Genomic DNA, 14,174 nt, shown 5'->3' with positions numbered 1-14,174 from the left:
GAAAGTTCAGCTATACACAAAATGTAGCCGTAAAATGGCTAAGATGTTAGCTGCTTGACTTGGCAGCAGTTGAACAAAAAGCCAAATCTAGCCACGTATTAGCTACAAATGGCAACAACATCTAGCTGTTAAATGGCTACAATTGTAGTGCCAAATGCATTTAGCCGTAAAACGGCTAAAGGTACCCTCAAATATCCCCAGACATAGATCAAAACTTCTCAAGCCCATAGCTCGATCATATCTCATCAGATTTGCACGAACTTTAGTTTAGGTTCTAGCCATAAAACAGCTAGATGAAGAGCAGCGCTTTTGCTTAAATCCTTGGATGTTTATTGGACAAACATTTACAACGTGAATACATACAAAATAGATATATATATATATTAGAAATATACACAAAATTGCAGTTGGACTGCATTAGAGACTACAAGAAATCGTTTGTTGTTGTTGTTTTTTTTAAGGGGGGGCATGGCCCGGCCATGTGCGCGACAAGCTTAAAGCTAGAGGGGAGACCGCATGGGCGGCGTCCGATATAAATGCACATTCTGAGGGGGTTTAGGAAAAGTGCGTCACATGGCGGCCAAGAAGGCATCTGAGTTCTTGTTGTTGTTCTTGTTGTTGTAGAGGTTTTTTCCTATATTCCTAGTTGATTTTGTTTTTGTTTTTTTGTTTTTTGTAAATAAATGCATGAGAACAGCCTTAACGGTTGATCAGTGAAGCTGGCGCTGGCATATGTCTTAGCGTAGCAAGAAGAGCGCCGGCTGCTCGAGATGCTGTTTCCAGACATTGGAAAAGCTGGCCATGGTAACGCCATCGATGACCCGATGATCCGCTGACCAGCTGACGCTCATGATGTGCGCCTTGATCAGCTCGTCCTTTTCATTGAAACGCGGCACCGCCTTGGTCCTGCCCATCGCCCCGATGGCCACCTGGGGCGCCATGATGCACGGATGCGTATAGGTGCCGCCCACCTGTGAGATGAGATAGAACAAGAAAGTACAATTAAAGCCAGATTGACAACAATTATAGACCCTGGTAGACAGCTACAGCTTACAGTCAGTCAGGCAGTCAATCAGCCAGTCAATCAGCCAGTCAATCAGCCAGTCAGTCAGTCAGTCAATCAGTCAATTAATCAGTTAGACAGTCAGTAAGCCCATCAGTTAATCAGCAAGTTACTCAATCAGTCATATAGTCAATCAAGCAGTCAATCAGTCAGTCAGTAAGTCAGTAAGTCAATGCATCAGTCAGTAACACAGCTAGACGATCAATCATTCAGCTAGTCAGTTAGCCAATTAGTTAACCAATCAATCAATCTGTCACTCAATCAAGCAATAAGTCAACTGGTCAACTAGTCAATCAGACGGTCAATGAAACAATCCAAAATCACAATCAATCATACAGTCAATCAAGCAATAAGTCAGTAAGTCAATCAGTCAGTCAAACAGCCATGCAATCAATTAATCATTCAGTTAGTCAATCAATTAGACAGCCAGTCAAAGAACCAGTCAATCAATCAATCAGTTAGCCAATTAATTAAACGGTAACAAACAATCAATCATACAGTTACTCACTCAATCAATCAATCAGTTAGTCAAACAGCCAGGCAGTCACACAATCACTCAATCTGTCAATCAATTAATCAGTTAGTCAAGCAATCAAACAGTAAGAATCAATCAATCATACAGTCACTTAGTCATTTAATCAATCAGTCAATCAAGCAAGACAAGCGTTCAGTTGCTCGCTCATTCAGTTAAGCTAATAAATCAATCAGTCAATCAGTCAGTCAGTATGTCAATCAAGAATACCCGTACTTCCGGGTGCAGGTTCACTAACAATACTAGGTAATCCCCTCGGCAAGGGTATCACGAATGGAACTTACGATGCCAATGTTGGACAAGGAGAAGGTGCCATCGGCAAAGTCCGCTGGGGTCAGGGAGCCAGTGCGTCCGCGCTCGACAAGAGCATTCAGATCCTTGGCTATCTGAATGATGCCCTTCGCCTGACAGTTCTTGATATTGGGCACGACCAGGCCCTGCGGCGTGTCGATGGCCACGCTTATGTTGTGGACACCCTTGTAGACAATCGACTCGCTGGCCAGATCCAGGCTGCTGTTCACAATCGGATACTTGGCCAGGGCAATGCTGGCCGCCTTGATGCAGAACGGCATAAACGTTAGCTTGGGCACGCCCTGCTCCTGGGCAGCCGACTGCAGCTGGGCGCGAAACTTGACCAGATTCGACATGTCGATCTCATCGCTGTACGCAAAATGTGGAATTTTCTGTGAAAACAAGACAATGCATTAGCCAAAACGAATGTCTTCTGCTGTCCAAGTTTCTTCCCAGGTTCCCAACTGGGAAATGCCTCGTACTATGGCTAATTTAGTCCAAAAAATCTTCTGTGTTCGTCCGAGAGAAATGCTCGAAATATTTATGGTTTTGGGTGGAGATGGATCGAAAATATATATACCAAGTGTCATATCTTCAGAGACAAGGCTTCAAATCGATATTTATCGATTTGGAGAAAGCGATATTTATCGATTTGGGTAAATCGATATTTATCGATTTGTATAAATCATCGAGTATTTTCTAGTAACCTGCGAATTTCATGCAGCTAGTGCTATCTACGCCGCGATAATGAGAAAACTACACATTTCAAAATCGATATTTATCGATTTTTACAAAAATATCGCTTGAAAATGCGATAAACGTGACCTGGCCTTTATAAACACGCCAAATTTGGTGTGCCCAACTCTTAAAATTTCATAAATCTGCTCAAGAGCTCGAAAATGAAAATCGATATTTATCGATGTGTGCAAAATGGAAGAGTTATTGGGGGGAAAAGCTGTGGTATGCGTATGGTATACACAGAGCATTTATGCCTAATTTGAGGCATTCAACTCAGAGGTATATTCAACAAATATATTCTACAAAAATCGATAAATATCGATTGGAAGAGTTATCGGAGGTCTGAGTGTGACATATATAACGAGCATACCAAATTTTATGTAACTCTCTGAGATGTGCTAAAAGTATCGAGGCTGAATATTAATACTGAAAATCGATATTTATCGCAGCTTAGTGTTACCTATATAAAACTTTCATGGAGTGGGCGAAGGATACGCAAACAGTAAAAACAAACTATGCTAGGCGTGAGATTACCTACAAAATACGTTTAAGTGATGCACAAAGCAGCTCGTCTGCAAATCGATAATTATCGATTTTGTGAAACTAACTTTGACTGTTTAAGAAGCGAAAAAACAGGGTATAACGGTATAACGTACCAGCGATTCCGTCATAGACTTGAGCATGGCCTTGCGCACACCTTTGAGCGGCTCGACGCGATCCGCAGGCGCCGCCACGTCCGGAGCAGCAGCTGGAGGAGCTGTCTTCTGCTTGAGCAAATTGCTGGGATGGGGCACATTTGTGCCCGGCGGCACTTGACCCAAATACTCGAGCACATCGCCCTTGAGCACGCGTCCATTCTTGCCCGTGGGCGGCACCTCGGACAGATTCACCTTGTGCTCCTTGGCCAGGCGGCGCACGGCGGGCGTGGCCGGGGTTATGTGACGCCCAGCTGGGATGGCAGCTGCTCCAGCGCCAGCTTGACCGGACTCCAGGTCGCTGTCGCTGCTATCGCTGCTGCTCGTTTCAGCCTCCCCCTCCTCCTCCTCCTCGGCATCCTCGACCTCGAACTCGAGCAGGGGCTTGCCCACCAGCGCCAGCTCATCGATGCTGTGATAGATCTTCGTGATCTTGCCATCGTAGCGGCTGGTTATTGTCACCGAGGCCTTGTCCGACTGCACCTCGCACAGGTTGTCGAACTGCTCGACGGTGTCGCCCACCTTGACGAACCACTCCTTGACGGTCACCTCCCGGATGCCCTCCCCAATGTCGCTCAGGTTGAAGGCCACCTTCTTCTCCAGGCAGGGCGTGAAGTGCAGGCAACGCGCCAGCTGAAAGCAAAAAAAAACATACAAGTTCCAAATGTTCAAGTCGAATTTCAATACAAAGTGCAAATTCTACAGAAACACAAATCGGGCTTGCCCGACTGGCAGCTACTCTGTAAACAGCTGTGCTAGATGCATGGGTTATGCGAAAAGAATATATTTTAAAATCTATATATATGGATATACTTCTTGACTTATTCTTCCACATGTTACATACATACTCTCAAATCCAAGATACCCACTCTTGAACATATACAATGGGTGCAGCGCATAGAATTGTAAAGTCAAGTAAACATGCGCCCCCTTTCGGAATTCATGCTACAACACCAAAACAACTGGCCCTCTCTATCTCACTCTCTCTCTCTCTCTCTCTCTCCTTCGCAGCTGTTGCATGCTATGCGTAGAGTCATGCTATTGCGCTCGCACGCATGCAGGCCATTGGCTGCTCGAATTGACACTTGTTGTGCGCGAATTCGATTACATAACAGAACATTGCAGAACTTCGCGAACTTGCCGTTTGTCGTCGCTTTGACAACGCTTCAGGAGCCAATGAAATGGTGTATAGAAAACGTATATAATTGAAATTGTTTTTTTTTGTATGTACTCACAGTGAGTGGCCTCGAGCGACGACAGTTTCTGAGCAGCCAATAGGTGCTGCCATGCCGGAGCAGGTGTGTTGCCATTGCCATGATGTGTGCCGCGTTAGTTAAAGCGTTTCGAGTGGCCTGCAAGTGTTAGATGTGTAGCACATTTGTGGCTGTTTAACCGGACAACAAATACCTTTTAAATGCTGTGAATTGTGTGCGTCGACGCGTTACAACCACTCAACTGCCCCCAAATGATCGCCCTTATCAAGCGAACTTGCGGCTGTGCGTTTGTTTTGCATTTGCCAGCTGTTTGCCAGGTGGAGCTGATCATTGCGCTGGCGCCAGCTAGCGGCTTAACGGCACAATATCGATGGGCAGCAGCGAAACTATCGATAGCCCTTCACGACTAAGCATGAACTGATTGGTTGATCGTTGCCAAGGCGTCATCTAGCGACCGCTTTGATAGGTCAACCAACCACGGACGCTTAAAAAGTAGCTAAAAAAAAAAACTGCTGACACATGCTATTTGGTTACATTTTTCTAGATTTATTAAAACAGTTAGGACATGTTACTAAGCTTGACATGAAATTAATTTACATATGCAGCTTACAGACACTTTATATAAAAAAAATAGATATATTAATCTATAGCCAAGATGTGACCGTTTGGCAACACTGCCAAACAAAATGGTTGACTTATCGTTGCACTGGCGCCCTCTAGCGCCAACGGCAGCCATACTATCGATAGCCGCCAACAGCTGGAAGAAACAAAAACAACGTGCTCAACAAAATGGCAAGTCGTGGAAATCCTAACAAATAAAATAGTTGTAATTATAATGATTGCAGACAAACTTGCGCAAGGAGCTGGAGAAATGCAAACACCCGAACAGCCGCAAGACCAAGGCGCTCGGCAAGAAGGCGCGCCGCCAAAACAACAAGCACAAAGTGCGCCTCGGCCATGCCATCAAAAGCAATCTGATGGGCGAGAAGCTGAGCTGGTTTCTGGGCCACATCGATGAGGGCCGAACAACGCCGCTTAGCCCACACGAATTCGAGCATCTTATCGCGCTCTATCTGCAACGTTTCGACGAGGAACTGGCACAAATCGCGCTAAAGCAATCGATTGGCAAACATCGCGCCAATCAGCATGCGGCGCGTCGCGATGTGATCAATATAACGCTCGAAAGGGAGCGCAACGAGTACCAAAGCGGCGGCATGGGTATGTCGCTTAACATATATTGGCTAAACCGAATTTCATTTGTACTTCTCGCAGAGATGCTCAACCTGTGCGATGCGGCCAAATTCAAGGCGCTGCTCGACTGGGATGGCAGCGCCTTGAGCGTGCAGCATTTAAAGCTAGATTTCGTCTCGCACAACATGCTGCAGCGGCTAAAGCAGCCGCCAAATAGAGCGCAAATGGAGACGGTATAAAAACAGTTTGTTGTCCGAATTCATATTTTTATAACAATAAATAATATTTACGCTAACTGTAGACACGCGAAAAAAAAAAAAAAAAACAAACAAACAATTGCATTGTCTGCATATCGATAACAGTTGCGATAGTTGAGCTGCGCTGCCAGCCTTTGAGCAGGAAAAAGGCTAGTTCGGCTTAAGTATTGAAAATGAGTCTGTATATATTTATATGCTTCACGGATTTGTTTGTTAATATGTGCAAGTGTAAACTATTTCATCATTAGCCATTAATAATTTGTTGTTATATTTATAAACCGAAATTCCCGCTAAAGTTTACTCAACAAATTGTGTCCGCAAAAAAAGCCGAACTGGCAACACTGCCAAGCACGTGCGCTGCAGCGCCGCCTATCGATAGGCAAAGGCACAGCTGTTTGACGTCTGTGTGCGTGCGTGTGTGTGTGAACTTGAATTGTTATTTGTGTGCGCCGATAAATAGAATTGTGGTGAAATAAAGTGCACATATATTTTGATTTTTTTTGGTAAGTTTTATTACATAAACAAAGGCAAGCGAAAGTGCAACGTGTCCAACAAATAGCAGCGCATTTTGTTTATATTTTGTATCAGCTCACGCGCAAATAACACAAATCACAATGGGCAGCAATTCATCCAAGGGAGTCGGAGTCGTCGAGACCGCTGCAGCGCCCGCGCTCAAGGCCGCAGACACAGCGTCCGCCGCCGGCGGCGGTGACAAGCCCAAATGCAAAGCCTGCTGTGCCTGTCCCGAAACGAAGCGTGCACGTGATCAATGGTTAGTAAATGACGCAGATGACGCAACATGTTTTGGGTTCTTTTCATATTGAATTGGCAACCATTCTTTTGCTTTGTATGTGCAGCATTGTGGAAAACGGCGAGGAGAACTGCACAAAGCTCATTGAGGCGCACAAGCAGTGCATGCGCGATGCTGGCTTCAATATCTAAAGCCGGACCTAGGCTGCTGGGCGGTGTGGTCGGAGTACTTAGATTAAGGCGGCAGCGTTACGCTCTGCGTGGTCGCTGCGTCGAGCTGCTTATCTAAAATTACTCTCTCTCTTGTTTCGTTATATCTCAAGCTAATTATAGTTAATTTAATGGATAAACATAAACCAAAATTGTTGATATAAATTGCATGTATCGATCCAATGTTTGCCCGCTCGCGGAAACGCTGCGGCTGTGACGTCACAAAATCGTGCGCTGTTGCAGCTATTTACAAATTACAAAGAAAACCCCTTAAAGCTCTGCAACCCTAGACCAGTTCGTGCTGCCCTGGCAAACGTGAGTCAGTGACGTCAATAATTACGCTGCAGCTGTGACGTCACAAAATCGCGCGCTGTTGCAGCTAGTTAGTTATTTATTGCATACAATTACAAAAAAAAAAACAAATACCTTAAAGCTCTGCAACCCTAGACCAGTTTTGTGCTGCCCTGGCAATGTGAGCCAGTGACGCCAGCTTGCGCGCTTTTTGGCGCTATTACTTAAATCTAACAATTGTTGAATGCACTTATATAAAACGCAGGGTACGCAGGGCGACCACGGCGGCCATGTAGAAGGTAATCAGCATCATGGTGGCAAAGGCGAGAATACGCGATGGCTGTGGCACTGGGTAGACGGCATAGACGAGCGTGTGGACAATGCGTGCAATGGCAGCCACGCGGAACAGATTGCAGGCCACCAGGGGATTGGGATTGGTGCACACATAGATCAAGGCCATGATAAAGTAGGGCAAAATGTTCTCCATGTCATTGCGATGCGCTCTACCGAGAGAGAGAGAGGGCGCATGAGTTGTCTGCCTGTTGCAGGATCTGTTTCTGGATGCAACTCACCTGCGCACGCGTTCCACGTGCGGATCATCGAACTGCACTTCAATGTTCTTGAAGAACAGATCCTCCTCGTTGGGAAATACCTGAAAAGAGGCGGCAGGCAATTGTTAACTGGAATACGCTGATTGGAAGGTAAGCAAACCCCATTTCCACTTAAGATTTCGTTTAAGTGCAAGCGAGAGGGAAAGTAAAGAACATGGGTGATTGAGTGGGGGGATTGCCGACACATTTGTAGCGCACTCATTTCAGCGTTGAGTGTAATTGCGATATGGAGTGAGTGTATGTGCGAAAGGGAAAGTAATTAACAGCAAAGTAAAAGAAGCAAAAATGTTAACAAGAAGAAGATATAACATAAGCCACACACAGTGCAAGCCTGCATTAACAGAGAGCATTTGGCATGCAACTTAGAGAGAGAGAGGCAGTGTATGGGACGCATCAGAGAGCGTGCAAATGAGAGCGAGAGTATGCGATAAAAAGAGCAGGATTATGAATGGATGTATGTATGTTAAGGAGCTAGCTGCGCAACTGGTTCACTCAATATTTGAGTGCAATTCTGATCGATGAGAGTGAGAGTGAAAAGCACGCAAGAATGGTGGGCACACTGTACACATGCATGAGGGATTTACCTTGCGCCGCACAGCCAGTGGGACCAGACCCAGCAGCTGTGAATATGTGAAATGCGACATGAGCAAGCGCAGCCAGGACTTACGTTTGGCCAGTACTCACCTTGTAGCGGAAACGCTGCAGCGCCGTCAGCAGCGACATGAGCAGCATCTTGGCCACCAGCACCGTGGCCCAAAACAGATAACAACAGAAGACTGGATTGTCCAGTGTCAGCAGCTCCATGTTGGCCAGTTGGCTGCCATTATTATTATTATAGGTATTATGCATCGGGCTGGACATGGCGAGCGCGTGTTTTGTCTGTGCGGCTAAAGCGAGCTTTGGCAAGTGATCCAATGCGCAGCCAGTTCCAAGCTACAAGACCAGCAGCAACTGGCCAAACTGGTTACGCGCGTGTGTGCGTCTGTGTGTGTGTGAGGCTAGACTAGGTGACTGGGCAGAACATAAAATGTTAAACGGCTCATTAAACCAACTTCACCCCCCCCCCTCCCCCCCTGTTCGGCCCACCCCTTCTAGATGTATTTAACGGCAGCGATGAGCACATAGATCGCCTCGAAGCACACAATGCCAAACGTTATAAAGAAGCTGAGCGCGCGCGTCGGCTGCGGCAGCGGCAGCACTGCGTAGACAATTGTGTGCAGCAGCCGCGCGCTGGCGCCAATGCGTATCAGCAGCTTGGCGGTCAGCGGGTGGGGGCCGCAGGCCACGTAGGCCAGGGACATTAACAAAAATGGCAGCACATTCTCCAAATCGTTACGATGCGCGCTGCAAATAGACGAAGAGAGCGTGTGTGTGTGTGTGAGAGAGAGAATGAAAAAGAGAGAGCGAGTTTTTAGAGCTGTAAAATTAGACAGAAAGAGTGAGCGATGGGGGGGGGGGGGGGGGGGGGGATGTCAATTCTGCAATGTAAACAAAGAATTGGGTGCCCACACACGACACATTTGCCAAAAACCAGTGAAAGTATTTAAATGTGCTGCAGCTCAGTGACTTTCAAACTGTGACAAACAGAATTGCAATATGAAACGATTTGAAAAGCTGTAAAATTCAAATTAGGAAATATTAATTTGCCTTAAACTCAGCCTGTGTATTACAGACTTTTACCACGTGTACCAAGTATTAAGGCTTGTGGCCAAGTGTGTGAGACTCAGAGAACAGTGTGCGAAAGCGACAGCGAAAGTCATGCTACACGTCAGTGTTGGCAAGAATACGCATCAATTGTTAAACATACAAAATGGAGAGGCCTGAAAAAAAGCCAAATTTAGCTAGAAAAGCTAAAATTGCAAAAATGCCCAAGAACTAAAGTGAGCTGCATGATGCAGCGTGTGTGGGACCCTTTGATCAGCGTGACGTCACAAATGTGCTTGGACAGAAAATGAGATTTTGTGCGATTTATGGACTCACCGACGCACACGCTCCACATTGGGATCATTGAAACGGACATCGCTGGTTTTGGCCACACGCAAATCCTCCGGATTGGCAAAGGTTTTCGTCTTGATGCGCTGCCGTGCCGTCAACAGGGACATCAACAGCATCTTGAGTATGAGCAGGCTGCTCCAGAATAGATAACAGCAGAAAACCGGATTCGATTTGCTTAGCAGAGCCGTACCCGTGGCCGGCTCGGACATGTTAATCGTTTCGTTGTTCATGTTTAACTGTAGCCGTAGTATTAACCGTTATTATTGTCGGCCACATAACGGCACATAACAGCTGGCACGATTCTCAGCGCTTCTCCAACTGCCTGCGCATATCCTGCATCAATCACAGCCCCCGCCGCCCCCAAACTGACCCCGAACCATGGGACCCGCCCCACCTGCACAGAATCGACCATTTTACCTGCTCGCAAGTCAATTATTTATTGTTTCCTTGACTTTTTCTTGGCAAATATTGCGTAATATATATATCTATATATATATATCTATAACTTGCGATTGGTAAACTAATACGTGGTATTGCATTACAAACGCGATTGGCAAATATGTCCACACTGTGGAATACCAGGAAAACATATCTAATATGTATATATCACCTGATATTGTAGGCCTTACCCTGGCCAAGAGTTTACTTATAGAGCGTGTTCGAATTTTGCCCCGAAAGGAGACATCTCCGAACCCATAAAGTATATAATATATATTCCAACATCAAAAGTCAAGCTGATGTAGCCATGTCTGTCCGTCCGTCTATCTTACGGTGTGATCAATCAGTCAACCAATCAATCAGTCAGACGAGTCAATCGGTCAATCATTCAGTCCGTCAGAAAATTGGTAAGTCAGTCAATCAAACAGTCAGTCTGTTATACAATTGGTCAGTTAGTCAATCAATCAGTCAGTCTGTCAGACAATTGTTCGATGGATCAGTCAATCATTCAGTCCGACAGACAATTTCTCACTGAGTCAATCCGTCAGTCAGTCCGTCATACAATTGGTCAGTCAGTCAATCAATCAGTCAGTCCGCCAGACAAATGGTCAGTGAGTAAGTCAATCGGTCAGTCCGTCATACAATTGATCAATCAGTCAATCAATCAATCAGTCCGACTATCAGACTATTGGTCGATGGCTCAGTCAATCATTCAGTCCGACAGACAATTTCTCACCGAGTCAATCCGTCAGTCAGTCCGTCATACAATTGGTCACTAACTCAGTCAATCATTCAGTCCTTCATACAATTGATCAGTCAGTCAATCAATCAGTCAGTCTGTCAGACAATTTCTCACCGATTCAGTCAATCAGTCAGTCAGTCGCTCATTGAGTCCTTCAATCAATACACACATGTACATACATACATATACATATGTATACACTGCATGTCATACATATTTATGTATGTACATACATCAACAGTATTGAGCTACTTTCCCAATGCGTGCCAAAGATTCGAAATGTAGGAACTACACGAATCTTATCACATTTTGTTTATTGCTGCAGTTCAAGAGCACACACACACACACACGCACGCACACACAGCTCTAGAATTCGCACATCCAAAAATAAAAGATCAAGGTTGCGTTTAACAAACAACAAAATACACAAAAGAAGACAAAAAAAAAACACAATCAAAAACAAAATATGAAAAAAGCTTGCACACATACATACAAACACATACACATGTATGTGCGCATGCAAACAAATAGATTATTATAATAGGCAGCATGAAGAACTCAGAACAACGGCAACGGAAGCGGAGCGAGAAGAAGCAGCAGAGAAGCGCTACAAAAACAGCAATAAGCGCAGAAATTAGCATTGCTTAAACTCCAAAGTTCAGCACAGCCGGCGAATTAACAATATATGTATGTGATTGTGTGAGTGTGTGCGTGTGCGTGTATGTATAACTATCAGTGCATGCTTTCATGCAAAGCTTAGTTAACCGTTTGTCATTGAGGCGAACTAAAAAAGCTGCCACAGACAGCAATGAAATGCAAAAACAAATTCGCTGCCGCATTTGTATGTGTGCGTGCAGCGACATCTGTGCGCGCGCGCGCGTGTGTGTGTGTGTGTGTGCGTGCAGCGACATCTGTTGAGTGTAGTTTGCAAGTGCATGTGCACTCGTCTTGATCTGCTGCCCAAACGATAGACGCGTGTGGCATGTCAAACTGTACCCCCAAGATGGCAACGTGCGTATATGCTATGCATGTACATATGTATGTATGTTTGTATGTGTATGTATGTATGAAATGACGTATGCCAAGAGTTGGTCTTTGCTCGCGAACGCAACTTGTCTAAATTTAGCAAAGAGTTCTTCTTGCTGCCGCTGCCGCTGCCGCTGCTGCTGCTGCCCAGCAAATGAGACTTGGCGCTCGCTCATCGAATTTTCTCAATGCTTCACAACGGAGGCGGCGGCAGCAGCGCTGCTGCTGCTGCTGCTGCGTCGTCGTCATTAGCCACGCAGACGGCGACGCCGGCGGCGACACGTAGTGCGTTCAAAGTCCAATTGTCTGGCTGTTTTTTTTTTTTTTTTCTTCTTTCCTTTTGTTGCTTGCTTCGGTCGGTCTGCTTCATGACGAATTCCGTTCAATATTTAAACGGGCCACGCACACACACACACACAGCTAGACAAGTGCCGAGTGAGAGAGAGAGAGAGAGAGAGAGAGAGACAGACTGTGACTGTATTAAGGATCATCAAGTGCTTAACGCTTACCGTTATCCGAGCTTAACAGCTGCTTTGCCTTTCCCAGTTAAATTTGGATTGCCTAGACCCAAGTAACTCGAGTTCTGGGCAACGCATGGACTGGAGTTTGATACTCAGGCAGTTCCATTAGTATTTATATATTCGAAAAATATGTGTACTACATTTTATAATCGAAAAGTTGAAATAGACGCAAGTAACTCGAGTTCTAGACAACGTTCACATGCAAATTTATTGCCAAACTTTTCTCATTTGCCCGCCAAGTAATATCTATAAAAAGGGTGCTTAGCCAGTAAATCACAAAAGCCATCAATAGACATTTTTGTGTCTATAAATCCCATACACTAGGCACTTTTCATGGGGAACTCAAAGCTCATAGCCATAATGACCTTGAAAAGCCTTAGATAATTCCAGTTCTAGCCAATATCTGACAGAGCATCTGCTTCCAGGCATATCTCATGTACTTGCCCAGCTATTTCTCTAGGTTTCCCTAAGTTTCCACTTTTCCAGTTAATTAAATATTGTTGTAGAGCTAGAAAAACCTCAAACAGAGCCAAGGAACTCGGTTTCTAGATGAAGTATACCTGGGGAATTGATAGAGACACGTGCACTCTACTATATAATGGATATCTATAAGGATTCCAATGCAAAAAGCCATCAACAGACCCAAGGAACTCAGTTTCTAAATGAAGTATACCTGGGGAATTGATATATTCACGTACTCTCTCGACTATATGAGGAAAATCTATAAAGACTTTATTTGGCTTGCTTATCTGAACAACAACAATCGGCAATCTACAGAAATGCGCATTGAGTATATTCTTTTTTTTTTTTTTTGTTTCTCGAAAGAGCGATAACGTCTGGAATGAAAACATGAAAAGTGGACGAACAATGAGCTAACAGCGACTCATCCAAATTACGCATGATTACCGTAATGGGTGCCGTACTTTCCCCGTACAAAGTCCACAGACACATACATATACATGCCTAAGTATGTATATCATCTGGTTTTATAATATTGGATACACAAAAAACTTGGACCTGGACATGCTGCCTGATCTGGTAAATCATTTGCAAATGAAGCCAGATGGGACTTGACTCTGGACTCTCTGCATAACACACTATGGACCCTATATGGTGCCTAAGTATCTATATAGTATATGCACATTAATCCGAGGCCCGATAAGAACGATGAGTGTCAATAACCGACAACGCAACGCTTATTTGGAGCGACTGACTTCATTGGGCGTTATTGGTAGGGAGGGAGGGTTACGAAACGGCGATAATATAACTGTATTGCCGTCTAGCTAATAGGGCTATTATCCATGATAAAAGTGTATAAAAAAAAAAAGAAGAAAACTCAAATGTTATCGGGCTGTCAAAGTTGAAATACCCTTGCAGACATTTCGTTCATGTTCTAGACAGTTTCTTATTTTTCACCCAAATACCTCCGAATTTTGATATGACAAGATTATGATGTCCGATCCAGCTAAGATCTTGTTCAGATAACATTTTTTACTAAGCCAAAAAATGAATTTTTCATAGGAAGTTCATTTGCGACGAATAGTACATATGGCAGCTATATAATATTATCGCCCGACTTGTGCCTAGCTCCAGAATTGAGGGAATAGTT

General features: G+C 44.7%; 5 protein-coding genes across 8 annotated transcripts; 2 read left to right on the top strand and 3 right to left on the bottom strand.

Moving 5' to 3' along the window:
* Positions 1-323: 323 nt before the first annotated feature.
* On the bottom strand, positions 324-4,824 carry LOC115767788 (lipoamide acyltransferase component of branched-chain alpha-keto acid dehydrogenase complex, mitochondrial). The gene is made up of 5 exons (XM_030712119.1): positions 4,727-4,824; positions 4,555-4,671; positions 3,281-3,952; positions 1,880-2,278; positions 324-971 (listed from the first exon to the last, which is right to left on the bottom strand). Exons 2-5 carry the CDS (start codon positions 4,633-4,635, stop codon positions 738-740), a joined length of 1,386 nt encoding a protein of 461 aa, XP_030567979.1. The 5' UTR covers positions 4,636-4,671; positions 4,727-4,824; the 3' UTR covers positions 324-737.
* Positions 4,825-5,244: 420 nt separating this feature from the next.
* LOC115767733 (translation machinery-associated protein 16 homolog) lies at positions 5,245-6,031 on the top strand. Its single transcript, XM_030712044.1, has 3 exons — positions 5,245-5,325; positions 5,379-5,751; positions 5,806-6,031. The coding sequence occupies exons 1-3, from the start codon at positions 5,323-5,325 to the stop codon at positions 5,961-5,963; spliced, it is 534 nt and encodes a 177-aa protein (XP_030567904.1). The 5' UTR covers positions 5,245-5,322; the 3' UTR covers positions 5,964-6,031.
* Positions 6,032-6,388: 357 nt separating this feature from the next.
* Positions 6,389-7,089, top strand: LOC115767734 (cytochrome c oxidase copper chaperone). 2 transcript variants are annotated; one of them, XM_030712046.1, is made up of 3 exons: positions 6,389-6,484; positions 6,570-6,753; positions 6,839-7,089. In XM_030712046.1, exons 2-3 carry the CDS (start codon positions 6,596-6,598, stop codon positions 6,921-6,923), a joined length of 243 nt encoding a protein of 80 aa, XP_030567906.1. In that variant the 5' UTR covers positions 6,389-6,484; positions 6,570-6,595; the 3' UTR covers positions 6,924-7,089. The 2 variants fall into 2 exon arrangements, with proteins under 2 accessions (XP_030567906.1, XP_030567905.1); XM_030712045.1 differs by lacking the exon at positions 6,389-6,484 and having other exon boundaries at positions 6,507-6,753.
* A 212-nt stretch (positions 7,090-7,301) lies between these two features.
* Positions 7,302-8,850, bottom strand: LOC115767742 (microsomal glutathione S-transferase 1). 3 transcript variants are annotated; one of them, XM_030712053.1, is made up of 4 exons: positions 8,528-8,850; positions 8,428-8,463; positions 7,805-7,884; positions 7,302-7,735 (listed from the first exon to the last, which is right to left on the bottom strand). In XM_030712053.1, exons 1-4 carry the CDS (start codon positions 8,702-8,704, stop codon positions 7,483-7,485), a joined length of 546 nt encoding a protein of 181 aa, XP_030567913.1. In that variant the 5' UTR covers positions 8,705-8,850; the 3' UTR covers positions 7,302-7,482. The 3 variants fall into 3 exon arrangements, with proteins under 3 accessions (XP_030567913.1, XP_030567916.1, XP_030567915.1); XM_030712056.1 differs by lacking the exons at positions 8,428-8,463; positions 8,528-8,850 and adding an exon at positions 7,944-8,070; XM_030712055.1 differs by lacking the exon at positions 8,428-8,463 and having other exon boundaries at positions 7,303-7,735.
* An 84-nt stretch (positions 8,851-8,934) lies between these two features.
* LOC115767743 (microsomal glutathione S-transferase 1) lies at positions 8,935-10,122 on the bottom strand. Its single transcript, XM_030712057.1, has 2 exons — positions 9,824-10,122; positions 8,935-9,187 (listed from the first exon to the last, which is right to left on the bottom strand). The coding sequence occupies exons 1-2, from the start codon at positions 10,066-10,068 to the stop codon at positions 8,935-8,937; spliced, it is 498 nt and encodes a 165-aa protein (XP_030567917.1). The 5' UTR covers positions 10,069-10,122.
* Between the last annotated feature and the right edge of the window lie 4,052 nt (positions 10,123-14,174).

The sequence above is a fragment of the Drosophila novamexicana genome, unplaced genomic scaffold (genome assembly GCF_003285875.2).
Source record: "Drosophila novamexicana strain 15010-1031.04,08,12 unplaced genomic scaffold, DnovRS2.1 tig00001453-arrow-arrow-pilon, whole genome shotgun sequence".
Classification (NCBI taxonomy): Eukaryota; Metazoa; Arthropoda; class Insecta; order Diptera; family Drosophilidae; genus Drosophila; species Drosophila novamexicana.
The sequence above is the reverse complement of the archived record's forward strand: the minus strand, read 5'-3'. Positions and strand labels throughout refer to the sequence as shown.

Excerpts from the sequence above, each read along its gene's own strand:
- LOC115767733 (XM_030712044.1), top strand. Across the intron at positions 5,752-5,805 it reads GTACCAAAGCGGCGGCATGG|AGATGCTCAACCTGTGCGAT; the intron begins GTATGTCGCTTA and ends TACTTCTCGCAG.
- LOC115767742 (XM_030712053.1), bottom strand. The coding sequence starts at position 8,704 with ATGTCCAGCCCGATGCATAATACCTATAATAATAATAATGGCAGCCAA. Across the intron at positions 8,464-8,527 it reads TGCAGCGTTTCCGCTACAAG|CTGCTGGGTCTGGTCCCACT; the intron begins GTGAGTACTGGC and ends ACATATTCACAG. Across the intron at positions 7,885-8,427 it reads CACTGGCTGTGCGGCGCAAG|GTATTTCCCAACGAGGAGGA; the intron begins GTAAATCCCTCA and ends GCCTCTTTTCAG.
- LOC115767734 (XM_030712046.1), top strand. The coding sequence starts at position 6,596 with ATGGGCAGCAATTCATCCAAGGGAGTCGGAGTCGTCGAGACCGCTGCA. Across the intron at positions 6,754-6,838 it reads AAGCGTGCACGTGATCAATG|CATTGTGGAAAACGGCGAGG; the intron begins GTTAGTAAATGA and ends TTGTATGTGCAG.
- LOC115767788 (XM_030712119.1), bottom strand. The coding sequence starts at position 4,635 with ATGGCAATGGCAACACACCTGCTCCGGCATGGCAGCACCTATTGGCTG. Across the intron at positions 3,953-4,554 it reads GTCGCTCGAGGCCACTCACT|CTGGCGCGTTGCCTGCACTT; the intron begins GTGAGTACATAC and ends TTTTGCTTTCAG. Across the intron at positions 972-1,879 it reads CCTTGTCCAACATTGGCATC|GTGGGCGGCACCTATACGCA; the intron begins GTAAGTTCCATT and ends CTCATCTCACAG.
- LOC115767743 (XM_030712057.1), bottom strand. The coding sequence starts at position 10,068 with ATGAACAACGAAACGATTAACATGTCCGAGCCGGCCACGGGTACGGCT. Across the intron at positions 9,188-9,823 it reads AATGTGGAGCGTGTGCGTCG|CGCGCATCGTAACGATTTGG; the intron begins GTGAGTCCATAA and ends GTCTATTTGCAG.